At 35.9% G+C, this 18,425-nt stretch overlaps 1 protein-coding gene and 1 non-coding gene across 2 annotated transcripts in view; one reads left to right on the top strand and one right to left on the bottom strand.

Annotated features, from left to right (window-relative positions):
- Positions 1–2,186, bottom strand: part of LOC145694360 (uncharacterized) — a 41,201-nt gene extending 39,015 nt beyond the window's left edge. The window contains exon 1 of the mRNA XM_081770512.1: positions 1,230–2,186. Coding sequence (XP_081626638.1) covers positions 1,230–1,465 — 236 coding nt within the window. The 5' untranslated portion in view covers positions 1,466–2,186. The remainder of the gene's footprint in view (positions 1–1,229) is intronic.
- Positions 2,187–16,448: 14,262 nt separating this feature from the next.
- Positions 16,449–16,521, top strand: TRNAM-CAU (transfer RNA methionine (anticodon CAU)). The gene has a single exon. It is a non-coding gene; the product is annotated as a tRNA-Met (tRNA).
- The last annotated feature ends 1,904 nt before the right edge of the window (positions 16,522–18,425 follow it).

Raw genomic sequence — 18,425 nt, 5'->3', positions numbered from 1 at the left:
TGTTAGGTTAGGATAGATTTGGTTACGTCATGTTACGTCTAAGTACTTGCATCACTCATTTCTCCTGTAAATTTTGTGTTTTTTACGTGCTCTTGGACCCCTTGTACTAAACATACCCCCTACAGGTAATCATAAATTTAGAAAATCATCATAAAAAGGTTCACAATTACGCGAATTTATTCCTGACCTATATATATATAAACAATGAAGATTCAAAACAGTGTCGTCACTACAGGAAAATCGCTCATGTATCTGTAACTATGGGTTAGTACATGGAATTAAAAATACACAATACATACTTGAGCCTTTCTTTATTAATCCTCAGAGACCAGTATCACCCATTCAACTCACAATTTTGTATTTCAATTACGTATCACAATCAAGTAATTTAATTTTTGATTGGATACTGCTGCACAAAACAAATATTGAATAAACTAGCTCCGTAAATTGTTTCAGCATCTCATCTGATAGCATTAAAAATTTATAACCTAATACTGCTTCGCTTATCATGAAAGAATAAGAGAAAAATAGTTACCACCCTATCAGTCACCTTGTACAAGCTTAATAGCTTGATGTAAATGAATAGGTGTGATCCTTAACAAGAAATATTACTGATATAATTCTAAAACCGTACTTGACATATTCCACTTTTATAAAGAAACACTTTCTGAAAGAAACATAAATTTCTCGGTTTAAGCCTACCGGTACGTATATACCGAAAACATATATAATATTACAGCCACAAAAAATAACATTTTTCTACATTTGTGCTTGGCTTGATGACACGTCCTTTTTTTTTTTTTTTTTTAATATGCCTGAACCACCCATAGTGGATATCGACCGACTGTTTCTTTGCATAGCACCCTTGTACATTAGAGAACGACAAACCAGCCCTTGTATATATTTTCACGTCAATAAAGACTAGTGCTTAACGTTATAAAAGAGTGCATGGACTAAACTAATATTTAAAAAGAGTGAAATATAGTATAAACACAAGCATTTAGAGGATAAATTCCTATTTCGAAAAGATCAGATGAAACGTTACTAGAAATCTGGTCTCCTAATACCTTTCCAAACCTACCTAAAATTCAATATGTCAAAAGCGAGTCTCACCTCTGCAGGACATGCGTACACTATACTGTTTCCCCTCCTCCAATAAAACATGAAAGGCATAGTAAACAACATAATAAATATTAAATACGAAATACGCATAATGAAACGTCACTTACCATACTACGCCAAAGGCTCCATATCCGATCGGTCTATCCGGTTGAACATCCTGATTATGCGAATGTGCCGATGCCGCTTGTGTCTGATGCGTGTGTTGGGGGTGGTAATAAGCTGGTTGCGCTGCGGCTAAGATTGCCTGATGATGCGTCGCACCACCACCACCCCCGCCCTGCATAAGCGACATCGAGACAGACATGGACACTCTCGAGTGCCTACTCGGACCCACAACAGCCATGAAGTAACCCGTCAGTTCTTTTGGGAAAACCGTGGCTGATTTACTGATTCGGTTTCAGATTTATTTATTTTTTTTGAATAAACTTAAATAGCAAGGGATACACTCAACAGCCTTCTAAAACCTGTTGCAGATAGTAGGAATGGAAACTGTATACAACCACACAAACAATTACACCACCTTGCCAACAACGTTGTTTTTCTGTTGTGTATCATGTGTTGGTGTCAAGCTTTAATCAGGATTTCCACCCTCGTCGTTGATACCTATCAGACATTTCTACTCGTATCGTCGTGCTGTTCAAGTTTTCGTCCACATTTATACTAACTCACAAGAACTTATTTATGTGAATGAAAATATGCTTGTTGTTATCTCTCTTCCCACTGAGCACAAACTATTATTTCTCTATCCCAATGCCATCACTGAAAAAACTAAAACCACCTAGCGTTCCGTTCTGTCTTCACTTTCATATCTAGGATTTCCTCAGACTAACTGCTGAGGGAAATACGCCAATCAAACGACTGTATTTCCAATTTTAAAACACAACATATTTGCAAAATATTGTTTATGTCTAAGATAAAATATCACCTTACACTTAGGAGAGACATACGCACACGTCTCTCTCTTTCACACCACCTCCCGAAACAAGTCAGCCCCTCAAACAAAGGGACCTCAACAACTGCAGTAAAGCTGAAGCCCAAGCTGGGGGAACAGCTGCACAAAGGTGATCACGTGACAACCCATCAGACACTGCGCGCAGACAGTTGACCGAAGTGTTGCGTGCTCTCTACCACTGATTGGGTGCAACAAAGCACTTCTTCTTTGTAACTTGTTCGGATTTCACGAAATATGCTCTTTCTTGGTAATTTTCAGTAAGAAAAAATAAAGAAAAAGAAATGCTGAATAACTACTTTTCTCTTTAACGCCAATTCCAGAAAAAGAGAAAACTGCATATTATTTTCCAGGTATCAACAACTACGAGTTATTAGTTGCAGGGAGAGAGAGGAATGAAGTGCAACAGCAAAGAAAGAAAAAAATATACTCCATTTGGCAGACAGAACTAGCTGTGAAAGACCAAATTTATTAATTTTTAGTCGATATAACTATGTCCATTATTATATCAAAATGATACATTATGCGACGAATATTTGCATGGACGAAATTTTGCGCTGACTTTTGATCAACTTCGAAAAGGAGCGGAGCGAGTATCTGTCAATATTAGTTCTCTGGAATTTTCTCACAGAAAATGGTTCAATTTTCAAAACCGAACCTTTTTTTTATATATAGTTACTTTTGTCTTTTTAAAAAAAGAGCTGTGGAACGATCTCTGATCATTTTATGAATATTCGTTCAATTTTTTTTTTTTAATTATTTAAAAGCATTGTTTATTATTTCAAATATTGTTAACATTAGTAGTGGTTTTTATCCACATGGGTGAATTAAAATATCTGTTTCTCTCTACTTTTTTTTTAACATGCGGCAAAAATAAATACATTAGTGATTGTGAGGGAAAAAACAGTATTTGAACATGCAGAAGTGCTCAGTGGGTATAACTGATTGCTGGATAGATTAGTTCGCATTTAGAACATATATATATATATATATATATATATTTTTTATGCGGCAATATTTTCATATATAATGAACCATTCATAATTGATTTACAAAATGGCAAAGCTTACGAAATAACATGAAAATTAATTCTATCACAGAAAGAGTTTTAGAGTACAGGTGAAAGACTTTTAGTACATTTATATGGGAAATATAAAACCCCAATGCCACAATGATATTATGAAGATACAGAGCAAGAAATTACAGATATGAAAAAATATAAGCTATTTATGCATTATGATCTTATGAATCCGTTAAATAATGGATATTCTATACATGAAACATTTTTCAAGAATGAGCCGCTAAAATGAATTATTTTTGAAAATTTATCAAGGAAAATTTATGTTTAATTAAGATAAAAGATTTCTTCTAACTTGTGTGAAGGGAAGGAGCTTAAGATACTAATCGCATTGCCTCTTTGTATAGCTAGGCTAATGCGTTGTACTAAAAATTGTTGGCTTCTGGCGTCGCCTGATTTAGTAATCAAATTGGAACCCAGTTCTTTCAAAAATTTGTGAGCTTCTTTGCTGAAAACCCCCATAGTTTCAGTTGCAAAAGCAACGAAAAGATGCTCTTCTTTCAGTTTAGAATATTTGGAGTGTTTTCTCTTGCAGGCCACTTCAGCTGCACTACCTGCTTCGTTTTGTGTTGATGGCAAATAAGATGGTGCAAAGGTATCCACGCATGTGACATCCCATATCAACCGTTGACCCATTTTCCATGGAGTTAAGGTAATTCCATCTGGCCGCTTTCCATCTTCTCGAAACATTCCTGGTGGTTCCAAAATGCTTGGAAAATCAATGCTCGCCAGTGTTCGTTTTATTATGTTGTTCAATTCACCATGGCGTACTAATCTTCCTCCACTTTTAGTACAACTTAGTGCGTGTAACCCTTTTTCATCCATTCTGCTTTGGCATGTACAAGTAAATGTATGGCAGATATTTACCCCCAGACGCAAAGCTACACATATTTGAAAAACTTTGTTATCTAAAAAGGTTCCAATTGTTTTAGATGGCGTGCCTTGCAACCAAGCACCGGTCTCTTTCTTCTGTAAAGCTTTCATACGCACACTGTCAATTATACTTTTAGGAATTACTTCATTATATATTACTTCCTGTAATAATATTGCATCCCAACTTTTTTGGAATTCTTTTGTCTCAGGAATAGTTGATTATTAGCTGTAATGCCTTTTTCAAATAATTATCTATCTGTAAAACTTTAGATGGTCTTTTCCATGTTGGAACAGTTCTTAAAAAGTACGTTAGCTTTGGAATGCCGAAGCAATTTTTGAGAAGAAAATAAGCTATGTGATTTGGTATTTTTTTTAGTCTCTCAGTTATTACTTTGAAACTATTCATATGTTTCTCGAAATGGAGATCATACCCTTCTTCGTGGAGTGGAGACCCTAATAACGATAATTCATCAAAAATATATTGAATATTATGAATAATCGATTGATTATTTTTCGAATGTCGCTTTTACGATGATTATTCATTCAGTTATTAACACAAAGTAAATAGCTTTGTTCTTGGCAAAAGTATATATTCGACAGTTGTTAAATGTGATTCAAGATCTTAGAAATGAGGATACTAGCCGTAAGAATCGAACTCAGGTCTTCACATTGCGTACAAGATTTTATTCACTTTCAGAAATAAAAGGTACTGGACCTTAGTGTAATATTTTAAGAAACCTGTCACGATGAACAGTCAAAACAGAATTTGTTTTTTCGTATAACGTTCACTCAGTCTAATATTTGAAGAACAAATTTCTCGTTATTTGGGAGGAAACATATAGTTGTCCACAGCAGTAATAATTTCAGAAAGTTTTACTTGGAAACTTCGAATGAACAGGGGATGCAAGAAATACTGTAAAATTACAGGTAAGCAAGATTAAACCGGCGAAGGAATTTCCCTGGGGGGTTTCGTAGCTCCAGGGGGATTCCCATGGGCTACCACTGACATCATCACTGGCCCGGGAGATGGGCCAATTTCAATCTGGATTTTCCAAAGAGCTTCAGTTTTTTTTTTCGAAATAGATGTTAAAACATATTAGATTTGCTTGCTCGTACCCTAGTACCAAAAAAAGGGGGGGGCATGGTGGCTCAGTGGCAAAGTGCATACCTGTGATAAGGGAGTCTCTGTTTCAATCCCTGGCCAACTAAGATTGTGGTGGAGAACATCATCTCCGTGGGTTTTCACGTTATCTCCCACATTCTAATTCCACCGATTGTTCCATCATAAGTCACTTGCCTTGATAATCCATATCCCTGGCCTAAAGGGCATAATCGTGGGACGTTAAACTGAGAGATTTCACTTAATTTATTGTCTATAGTACCTAGATATTAACTATATTTATAATAAATATTACTATAACTAAGAAAGTTCAAAATCCTAGTTAGGAACGAAAAAAAGGGGATAAGCAAGAAAGATGTTAACGTCATAGATAACGCAGTCAAATGCTATCGCCATTACAATGACCGAGGTAAATGACAACTTAATGAAATTAGAAAACAAACGCCTTTTGTTTGTAAAACGATTCTTATCAGTTTATTATGCATAATTGTCTGATATGAGAGAGCAAGATATATGCCTCTATCTGTAGATAATTTTCTTAGCTACAAACGATTCATAATTTGGACAGAATATTGCGTACAGTAAAATCTTGCTTGGTCACAGCCATAATATGGACTTTTATTTTTGTCCCGGCAAAAATATATCCATTATTACAGGAGAAAACTATATTTTTACTATCACAGCTTAGTAGCCTCTACTATCAGAACCTGTTCATAACGGATAGGAATTATTCTGAGTTCGTACGTATTTAGCACAAAGGGTACTTGAAGCAATTCGAAAGTTAAACTGCGATACAATGCAGTAAAGGAAAAACCCCTTCTATCTAATCTGAAGTACGGTAATTAAAAATGAAATGACATCTTTAAGTTTTACGTCCCACGGTTATGCCGGATATGCCAGAGGAGACGGTGATGATGAGAAATAAATGTAGTGGAGGAATGAATTAATGTAGGAGGAAACGGGAGACCACGACAAAATCCAACCACATGGTGTTTGTCCACCACAAAGTTCAATTGGCGCGAGTTGTGATCGCTGGACCAGAGGTGAACGCTCTACCACTGAGCCACCACGGTTTCAAGCTGTAAGATTAACATTGTCACTAAGGTGTTGCTAAGATTGATATCCTTGTGTTAGGCAACCAGTTGAAGAGTTACGTCTATCGGGTTGACGGACATTGCAGGCGCTTTGCTATAATCTAAATGGCAAAATCAACTGCATGCTTGGTAACTTCAAAAACTTGCACAATCGCAATGAAGATGTGGATTTATAAGAGAAGTAGCGGGAAGGAGATTTATGCTCATATTAGAGTGGTTACTGTGCAGACGCACAGGTTCAGCTAGTTTATTAACAGAATACTAACTGTATATATTGTTGTTTGATTTATTCTAATACTAAGACACATATGTGTCCACAGTGGTGCTATTCTAATTTTTTGACAACCGATTCTCTCTCTCTCTCGCTATATATATCGTCGGCGGCAATTCAAAACCTGCTATGTGCATTTTGCAGGAGAAGCGAAAAACAGTATCCTGGTTAGCTTTTTGGCTTTATAAAAGTGATGTTATAAGTAATATTTGATGCTGCACGTAACTTGATACCTTTTCAAGTAACTTGAGAAGGTACCAGTTACGTGCAGCATCAAATATTACTTATAACATCACTTTTATAAAGCCAAAAAGCTAACCAGGATACTGTTTTTCGCTTCTCCTGCAAAATGCACATAGCAGGTTTTGAATTGCCGCCGACGATATGCTGTTTATGAAAATTACAACACCCAGAAAGATTTATGCTAAGAAAATGAAATAATGAAATTTATTCCAGAGATCAGGTACATGGTAAGATACAAATGATTAAAATTATATAACTGTACATCACCTAAGACCTTGAAACATCAGTATCATGTGAATCCACCATATGCTGAGATCAGCGTCTCTATATGTCCTGACATGGAATAAACAAGGTGCTGGAATCACCAAGATGTTGAATATCTTTCCAGAGTATATTCTGCTATGTGGTTTGTACCCGAGACCACAAGCCATGTTGATTTGCCGGTAGCGGACCGTGACTAAGAAGTTTGCACCTACCATTTTCCAGACATGGTCGATGAGAGGCATATCAGGTGACCGAGCAGGCCAGGGAAGTAGTGGTACTTGGCGTTTTGCGAAGAAAGCTTGCACATTCCTCGCTACAATTGTGGTTTGGCATTGTTCTGCTGAAATATAACGTTTGGAATTGCCTGTAGGTAAGGAATCACTCTGTGTTCTAAAACCTCACCAATACATGATTTCCCTTCAAATTGCCGTAGATAAGGATGAGTTGGACGTTTGTCCGCTATGAGTTTCAAAAATGCAAACTTGCAGATTTCGCGCAGGAGGGTAGCGTCGTACGTGTATACGGTCATCACTGTAGGACAGGTTGAAACGGGACTCATCCAAAAACACCAGATTTTACCATTCAGAACCCCAGTGATGGTGTTCGCGTGCTCATATCAGTCTGATGCGTTTTGTGGTTTCTGGTCAAGAAGAGCCGTCGCAGCAGTATCAAAAAACAGTTCAGTCTTCAGCAAACGATGTCGAACAGTCGACGCAAACATGGCAACACCCGTGACAGTGCTCTTGTGTTGAGCCAACACTTTGGATGCCGCTGTCCGGTCCATTTTGGTCATCCGGAAAATATGTCTGTCATCCCGTACTGTGGTCACATTGCGTGGTCGCGCCTGTTCCTTGCTTTATATGACGCTCTTCTGTCCACTGCTTCCACTAGCGCATCACTGTCGTCGCAGCATGTCCTGTACGAGCAGCAATTTCGTGGTACGACAACCGGCTTCCCACAGATCGATCGTTCTGCCCCTTTTGAACTTACTCAACTGCGTATGTTGCGCCCATTGACGTCGACGAGGCATGATAGCATTCTTCTATGTGTTTCCAGTTTAATTGACCACTATGTACGGCTTCCCTGTGACATGCACAGACCTTGTGTGGTACCACTCCGCTCACAGTCGAAAGTTCGCTGCCTGCCATACGTGGACACCATTTGTACGAAATTTCAATCCTTCCTCCTGCAACATCCTTACACATTTCCGCTAAGTTTAGATTTATTCGGGCCATTCGCTCTGGGTGTTGCAATTTTCATAAACAGAATGTGTATATATCTGAGAGGTAGTATATGGATAGGTAGATAGATATGATTCTATTAGGAAACAAACCATACAAGGTAGACAACCATATATTTTACTGAATACCACAAGTGACAAATAGCGACATATACAGTACCCTAATACAAGGTGATGTGACGAAATTATGTAGCGCTGCGAACATATTGAAAACGAATTGTCAAAGATAGATGGTTGTCAAAAATATTGGAAAGACCTTCATCCAGCAATGTATCGACAATTGACGTCGTTAAATGTTTCAAGTAAAATAACCTTCAGTACTTCACTCGTATAACCCCAGTTCTCATTTTTGATATCTCAGCATTTGAGATTAAGGAACAAAAGCTCACACGTTGTTCTGAGATCATGTTTAACCATGTAGCTGTAAGCATTTCCAAAAGCAAAGATAAAATCAAATGTACCCTTTCCCCATCCCGCCATTAATCTTTTGACATGTACAGAGCAAATCAAGGTTCTTTAAAAAGGTCAAATGTTTTCGGTTGTGAAAAATTTGTATCTAAAAAGCTCTCCCTTCCAGCAACCTGTGGCGCACGAGACGAGTCGAGACAGGATTTTCCTGACAAAATTCGTGTCGAGACACTGCTTTCCCAATAGAGAAATATACATTTTTCGAGTCGAGACATCACTTTTACAGCACATTTTCGAGACGAGACAGCCACAAATCTTGTCTCATGCGCATCCCTATGTGTGTGAGAGAGGGTTTATGACTTGGTAAAAGAAACGGTTCGGCGAACTCGAAATATTTTAACAACCGGTTCTAGCGAACCGGCTGAATAGCACCACTGTGTATACATACATTTGATGAACATAAAGCTGGATATTTCACCCGTTCCCCTCCAACCCTTTAGAAGAGGGATTTTCGAAAATGCAGAAATATGTCTTCGCTCATTAAATCATTTTTAAAGAAGGGTTTATACACCAAACTACCCTGTATATACCTTCAAATTCCTGGAATCCATTTATTGGAAATTTTCTGAGTAAAGAATCGGAAATTTTTATATTATGGACATTGCGCGTCCCCTCTTTCTCCCCTTTATGAGCGTATTTTCGAAAACATTGAAACAAATATTCCTTTATTATTTTTATTTATTATTAATAGTTTATATCATATACGATACCTCCAACTTAAGCAAGAAAATCCTCACATTTGGGTATTTATTTAATAAACGATAGGCAATTTTAGTATTATCTTCCTTTCTTCCTTTACAGCCTCGGTACGGGATACGAGTTCAATTCCCGGTAACAGCTCGTGTGGTTTGGATCCCACCTGAGCCTGTAGGTTCACGCCTTACATAGCCTTGGTGGTGAAAGAGACGAAGACAGCGAAATCAAGTAACCAACTTTTCGTGTGCAAGAAAAACAAATGTTAATATGAATGGTATATATTCCAAACTATTTCATGTTGACATTTGCTCTTCTTGCACAAGAAAACATCGATTTATAGACGTTAAAATTGAAGAATATCTCATTTTTGCCAAAAAGTGACGTTGGATCTTTTAGAGACTTAGACCAAAGCCACAGATATATATATTGTCCATAATGTCCGTTGTCCATGATGTCCATAAAGTCCGTTGTCCATGATGTCCATAAAGTCCGTTACCACCCCTTGTATCTTCGAAATGACTGCGAATATGAGAAAATGCAAAAACGCGTCCATCATTATTTTAAGGGGCTTGAATTTTGAGCTTTAAAAGGTCCACCCCGGACACCCCCATATAAGGGTACGTGGGGTCAACTTGAAAATTTTAAATGGCAAAGGGTATCGAGTAATATATCGTTGGAAAGGTCTCGACTCGACAAGAGAAATATTTTGCCTAAAGTTTCAAGTCCCTATGTTGTTCCCATCCAAAATGGCGGGGGTTTACATTTCGTGTCCAAAAAGTCCGTTGCCACCCCATGTATCTTCGAAACGACTGCGAATAGGAAAAAAAAACACGTCTATCATTATTTTAAGAGACTTAAATTTTGAGCTATAAAAGGTCCACCCAGGATACCCTCATATAGGGGTACGCCTACGTGGGGCCAAGTTGAAAATTTTAAATGGCAAAGGTGGTCGAGTAATGTATCATGGGAAAGGTCTCGACAAGATAAATATTTTCTAGACCGTTTCAAATTCCTATGTTGACCCCATATACAAAATGGCGGGGGTTCACATTTCTTGTGCATGAAGTCCGTTGCCATCCGTGTATCTTCGAAACGACTCCAGATATGAAAACGAACACGTCCATCATTATTTTAAGGGGCTTGCATTTTGAGATATAGAAGGTTTACCCCAGACAATCCCATATAGGGGTACGTGGGGTCAACTTAAAAATTTTAAATGGATACGAAATGTGAACCCTGCCATTTTGGATGGGGTCAATTTAGGGACTTGAAACTTGCGGCAAAATATTTTTCTCTTGCCGAGACCTTTCCAACGAGGGATCGGGTCAAATGCTCAAGTATGTTTTGCCCAACCATTAAAATGTGGGACATTTGCTGAAGTAGTTTATCTTGCTATTGATCATGAACTGGAAATCCATGACAGGCGCGAAAATCTTAGCTAATGCCAGTTGGGGGATTCAGATTTTCATATATGATAAAATATACGCAGGGTTGCTACAAGTTAGATAAAATTTTACTATGTTTTTTTATTAACAAGACTGAATGTTTTTCATGAATCATTTGTGTCAAAGATGATCTGAATATTCCTGAAGTATGTGCATGCGATTGCAATTTCTTTCTTTCTTTATTTATTTACCAATCACCAGATACAGCTCAGAGGCAATTTTATACTGGATATCTAACAACAAGAACAATAATGAAAAGGATTTTTGAAGGTATCGGCCAGGATCTGTTTAATAGGTACCATCCCGGCATTTGCCTGGTAGGACTGAGGAAAACCCTGGAAAACCTAGTCAGGATGGTCGGCAGCGGGAATCGAATCCACGACCTCCCAAATGCGAAGCCAAAGCTCTACCACTTGAGCTACTTCGCTCGATTTAGGACTCAATTCTAGCAGTTATCACATTCTCAGTATCATATTTTCCATATGAAGAAGGCAAAACACTGTATCTGAGCAATTCAAGATGCAAACTGGATTTCTTTTACTGCTTAAAAGACTTAAGAAAAAGAGAATAATTAATTACAGACGATATTTATTTAAAAGAAACTGTCTTTTTACACCGTATGTACGAATTCTTCAATAAATCACATTAATTTCTTAGGTATATACGGTATAATTCAAATTAGCTGTGTTGAAGGAAATTATATTAAATTTTCCATTTTTTGAAACAAAATATTTTATGCGTAGAGTATAACAAAGATTAAGAATAGTGTTAGCCAGGAGGTGAGATTTAAGGCTGTTTCGTCTTGAAAAGGAGGCGTGAAAGTGTTGTCTTTAAATCGTGTTCATTGGAAAAGTTCGGTGGCATCACGAAAATTCTCCCTCGACATCATGTTGGGTAACACTAATACCATAACCTATATAGTACTATTATATAAAAGAGTGGAAGTGATTCGCTCATCATCGCCTAGACCATACTTCTCTAGGTAAAAATAAACGTGAAATTTGGACAGAATATTCCTTGGGTGTATTCTACTAGCGCACAAAGAAATCAAAGAAAATGCTTATGGTATCGCGAGCACAGAACATTCGATACTGCGTTGTCATGTTTGGATTTGTTTTAAAAATTGGGGCTTTATAAGAGATTGTTCCTGTTGCATAGAGAGGCAAATATCAAGAAATATAATAGACGTTTATTATAACATGATTAATTGCCACATGTTGATTTTTGAAAAATATGGGAAGATGTTTTGTATGAAATGGTAAATAGCGAGAAGTATAACATATACGTAATATTATATACTAAATTTTATATCCACGATCTGTCTTTAATTGACATTTACCCATTTTTAGTTCGCACCTATATATATCACAGCATAAGTGAAGCTAAATGTGTAACAGTTTTAGGCAATTTAAAATAGACTTGAATTCCATTTATGCACAATTATTCTTGCTGTTTACTTTGAAAATGATGACCTTATGTTAATAGAGAACAGCAGTGTCTTTTTTAAAGAATATGCTGACAATATGAAAGTGTAAAGACGTCACACGAAATATGTTGACCTACCTTCAAATTTTGTTTTCTTCTCCAGCGCGAAATTAATTAACTAATCTTGTACCCAGTGATAATGCAATATTTGTTTCGAGGGTGGAGGATGGTGATTTTTGAAAAAAAAAAAAAAAAAAAAAAATCACTATTGCCAAAAACTGTTTGACACAATGGAGTATTATTGCATCATATTTTGTGCACTCGAGGTTTGTCGTTATTTATGTCATGATCGCACATAGGTCCTTCATATTTGTGCACTCCCGCCCTACGGCCTCTTCCTTTTATCACGGAGGCAAGAGATAAGAAAGGATTTTTTGAAGCATGTATTCCAAGGGAAATAAAGAGGTTTTTAAACTTTTTAAAACAAGAATTGAGTATCTCTCACATTCATAAAACTATAGAGATGAAACTCAGCATATAAACTCTTCTTTAAAATAAGGGAATACGTATTGGAAAATTGACTTTCATTGTTCTCCCCGTCTACTCTTTATACGTTTTCTCCACTCCCTAATATTCAGGTTCCAAATACCAAATCCCGATATTCCCTCTCCCCATAATTTGTTTATTTAACTAAAATAAGTAAATTTGATTTTCCGTCTTTATTTACAAGAATACACTGAGAAAAATCCGTTCTCCGGACAGCGGTATACTGTACAAATATACGGTATCCTTTTGCTTACTATAGAAATCAGTACGGAGCATACGTTATCCCTATGCAACATAGGCACTGCCCTTAGATGTTACATCATGCCGTTGCAGGATGTCTGACATCTAACTGTTTTCCGTATATCACACGCATATACTTATGTTACCTTCGTCAGCTATATGTTATATACGTCCATTTGTATGTGAGATCCTGACCGCCTACATTGTTTCATACAGAAAGTACGAATAGATGGAGCACTTATACAGAAAGTATTATAAAACATACGTTTTCAGTTATACGTCTGCTGTACGTTAAGTCCAAAAACTACAGGAATTACGCATGTAACCTATCTTTTTAAGTACGCCACCTACATTTTTTTTTTCTCAGTGTAAAGTATTTGGAATTTCATTTTACCTCCCCCTTTTGAAAGTTCTTGAGATACACTATGTAATACAATACCCCACTCTGGAAAACATTGGAAATGTATAAAATACAATCGGGATTTCATCCAGGTCTCCTGTTCAATGCAGTTATGGTGTGATGCTTGAACTAATCGTCTCTACATTTCTCTCACAGTTAGGTTAAAATATCCCTTATCTCATTTCTCTGGACAAATATATACTGTAGCCTGTTAAAAAATTTCTAAACATTTGGAAGCGATGTAATGTAATGCCTATAAATAAACCCTCCTCCACACATTAAGATTGTCACTTTTCCAACATTTAAGTAATCTGATATCCACTCTATTTAAGTAGTAATTAAAGTTCAATCCAAGTCGCCGGTCCTCCCCCACCCCTTGGATCCACGCTTGCCTGGATGGCCTAACCAGGATGTACGGACTCGGGATTTGAACTCGGAATCTTACGATTAGTAAGTACAGCACAAGCTATGTACCAGATACAATTTTAATATTTTCTTTACTTCTTAATTAAGATTGAAGAAAATTTTGATAGAACTACTAGTAAGAATTATGTCTAGTACGTAGAATAGTAATAAAACATTTGGCCAAAGAACCTAACTTTAAATTAAAATTGAACAACTCTTTCGAAATAATAATAATAATAATAATAATAATAATAATAATAATAATAATAATAATAATAATAATAATAATAATAATAATAATAAACTGACCTATTCAACATATATTTGAAAGCTTGGTCTTAACGGCGTCAAACCTCTGGTTTGTTGGATTCCAGCCCGAGCAAAGTAGGCTTTGTTGTGAACACAGTGTGCGTGGGTTTTCTTGGATCCTACCGTTTCCTCCAACTTCCTTTACTAAAGCCTTGTGATCCGTTTCATCCTTGTGTCCTTTAGCCTCGGTGCATCATCATGAGACGTTAGGCTAAAAAATAAAATAACGGCGTCAATAGAAACTCATCTTAATCAATATAGTCAGTACTTTTAGATTGTAATTTCTTTTTAAAGAAAAATTCAGTAAATTTATTGTAAAACAGACATTTTATGTTGTAAAGTCTTAGTTTATGCTTCTTTTTCAGTTGAACAAGTTCAACTATGTTTAGTTTACTATATTTTTAAAAACAACGCAATTTTATCTGACACTCTGCAACCCTATCTATCGAAGACATTTCATAATAGCCTGTAGCGAAACCACCCATCCCCTTTCTGGTATTTGCTAAGAATGCAGCAGGTGTCCCTTCTGTTTCGGTTGATGATCACCAGATTAAGAAAAAAGATAACCACTGTAGGAAAAGACTCTGATTTAGAGACTTGGAGGAAATAGACAGATGGGCAAATGACCCTATTTCTTCCAACGATATATTACTCTATTCCTTTTGCTATTTAAAATGTTCAAGTGAACCCCACGTACTCCTATATGGGAGTGTCTGGGGTAGACCTTCTATAGCTCAAAATTCAAGCCCATTTTAGTGTTTTCTCATATTCGCAATCGTTTTGAAAATACAGGGGATTAAACGAACTTTATGGACACGAAATTTGAACCTCGCCATTTTGGATGAGTTCCAACATAGGGAATTGAAACTTTTGGCAAAATATTTTTCTTGCCGACACCTTTCCAACGGTACATTACTCGACACCCTTTGCCTTTTAAAATATTCAAGTTGACCCCCGGACTTTATGGACACCCTATATATATATATATATATATATATATATATATATATATATATATCTATATCTATATCTATATATATATATATATATATATATATATATATATATATATATATATATATATATATATATATATGGTGTTCTAAAAATGGCGCCCAAGGACAGCAGAGAGCTATTCTACAGGTTAAAATAAAGCAAAAGTATTATATAACGTTATACTCTTCCGAGCCTCTTTCATTCGCTATGGGGAATAAAAAATTTCACTATGTAGCAACGTCGTAGATTAATTTCTAAACATTATAATTACTCTAAGAATCCATCAAACAGTTACATCGATTGTTACCCTAATAGATGATGCTGTCAACGTATCAATTTTAACTGCCATTCGAAAAAAAATTGGTGTAACTATTTAATGGGTTAGTATATTTGTTTTATGGTTCTTTATCTGCGACGTTGCCACATAGTGCAATTCGCGTTTCCTGACGAAGGTCTAAAAGATATTTTTCGCTTTATTTTGACTTATAGTCCGTGGGCACTATTTTTAGAATATATATTTTTAGTGCTTTTATATATATATATATATATATATATATATATATATATATATATATATATATATATATATATATATATATATATATATATATATACCCAGTGGCGGATCACCTATAATAGTATAGCCATGGCTCTGATGAGTGACACTTTGCACAGGGGTAAAAGTGGATCTGAAAAGTTAGGGGACAGTAGATAGCGGCATGACGTCAGACCTAGACCCTTGCCTATCTTTGTCCATTGTAATTTTTTAGGAACTGGCGGGACGCCGTACATATTTTTTCGAGGCGGAGAAATGGCGTCCTCTCACGTTCCCCTTCACTTTTACCCCTCCTTTGCAGGAAATCGAGTCCAGTTTTGATCGACATATTTCATTTACGTCCTCTATTTGAAGCTCCTTTTATTGGTTTAAAGATTCATATTTAGATATTGTATATCACTACTTTGACAAAAAAAAAAAAAAAAAAAAAAAAAAAAAACACTGTGTAGCGAACACACTAAATATAAATCCCGCCACAAAGTCCTAAAAACAACTCTACTCAATCTTCAAGATTCAACTGGTGTTATTTGCTAAGGTTACAGAGCTAGCGAAGGAACTTCTTCAGCCGAAACCATGCTTTCTTTTACTGCACTACTACAAGAAGGTCATTAGTCCAATTATATCATTAACGCATAATTTATACCAATATTAAAACTTTCTAGAATAAATATTAAATAGTACTTGCTTGCAAGGCAAAACGAACTCATCGCCTCGGTAGCGCAGTAGGCAGCGCGTAAGTCTCATAATCTTAAGGTCGTGAGTTCGATCCTCACCCGGGGCAATGTTTTTTTTCTAATTTACCTTATGTTGTGCTTATGAATAATTTAATTTTATGCTTTTACACGAAATAATTTAACATTAAAACTAAACGTTTTTTTTTTTTCAATTTTAATTTTGCGTTTTGAAGATCGTAAATCTTAATGTATTAGGGCCAATACATACAGTAATTTTCGCTGTACTATTATGAGTAAATGGTTAAGTTTATTATTAATAATAATAATACCCTGTTACCTTGTAAAGCACTTGCACCGACAGTTCTCGTTTTTGTTTCCCTCACTGTTTAAGTTTGCGTTTTTCTCTGGCGTTCCTAAAGAAGCATCAGACGCGTTTCAAGAAGACATGCTCTCCATGTGGCTTGTTATCTAACCTCGCTCGGACCAGAGGCAGATAAAAGAAACACTCATTTGTACTCTATGTTTAAGTTATGTTAAAGGGACGGAAATAGAATAAATATACCGTAAAACAAATTATTTGAAAGTAACCCCTTTTTCTCGTTTTCCAGAAGCAAAATATTAAAACAAATTTCTTCACATATAGCACTGGCGGTCGGTGGATTGTGGTTTCGTGTGTTGCAGTACGAATGATCGGAGACAGAAGATATAAAGTGGACTCATTGACTAATCAGCATAACTTTAGATGCAAATGCTATGAGACATGCGAAATTAAATAAAATTTTGTTTTTGCAGAACATGTTGATAGAACGATTATTTTTATAAGAAAAGAAAGAGTACATAAGGTGTAAAATAAATATTTAGTTACATCAATCATTTCTCTGTTAAACAAGTATAGTTCGTTAAGAAAGTCTACAAATGTTAGTCGAGTTTCGAGATGTTTGGGAGGTCCGGACCCCCCTCACTTGTGGCTGCGCCATTGATCTTTGCTAACTAGTCCCAAATGCAATCTGGCGTTCCCCAACATACAGTTTTATGTGGAAAGTTATCAAGAGTATAAAATACATTTGTTTTATAAAACAAATATGTATATAATATAGTATCCACAAAAGGGGAATTCTATATGTTGACTTATTAATATTTGGTTCACAAATTACTGTACAAGAAACCTTCATTATCTATATAAGCTAAAAATTAACTTGTAAATGGTGTTTACTTTCATTTGTTTTCTAGTCTTACATATTTTCATTCTTATTTTGCAATTTTCCGATCACATTTTTTTTTTTTAAATTGTCATTATATTGGTTTGCTTTAGTATAGTCCCATAATTTAAAAATATGAATGTATAAAAATAAATTCCATTTGTAATTGGAAGTGAAATAAAATTCAGAAATCTTATTTAGCGCGAAAAACCTTCTCGTCCATTGGAAACTGTGCCGCGTTGTTGCAGAAGCACTGCAACGAACAGAGCCCTTTACTTCTGGAATAGGAGAAAGGAGACTTAACATTCGCTCCAATTGCCGCGCTGTAGAAATCTGGTCGTTGTAAGCTCGCTGCAACACAATATTAATTAGAGACTCTGTAACGGATTGTTTCTCGCTTTTTAAAACGGGTTAATGGATTTTACAGTAAAAAATATGTTATTTAAAGTATATATAGGAGTATTAGAAAGTATTTTCTCATGTTCTTTACTACTACTGCTAATATTTTTTTTCCTGAAATACTTTAGTCATTGCAACACTAATATTAGCCGCCACTGACATATATGCATTCTTTATTCTACTCTGCATAGTATAGCTATAGTTTTCATTTTTTTAGAAAATGTTAATTACAATGTTTCTCTTTTATAATGTGAAAAATAGAAAACTTTAATTTTATTCTCCGCGTTTATTTTCTGATGACCAAAGGATTGCTGAAAATATTTTTTTGTGAAAGAATTGTGAAATGAGAATGTGGGAGAAAATACGAAAACCTACAAGCAAGATGTTGTTCACCACAATCTCATATGATTTGG

This window comes from Thermobia domestica, chromosome 9, assembly GCF_964235325.1.
Source record: "Thermobia domestica chromosome 9, izTheDome1.hap1.1, whole genome shotgun sequence".
In the NCBI taxonomy this organism is placed as follows: Eukaryota; Metazoa; Arthropoda; class Insecta; order Zygentoma; family Lepismatidae; genus Thermobia; species Thermobia domestica.
The sequence above is the reverse complement of the archived record's forward strand: the minus strand, read 5'-3'. Positions and strand labels throughout refer to the sequence as shown.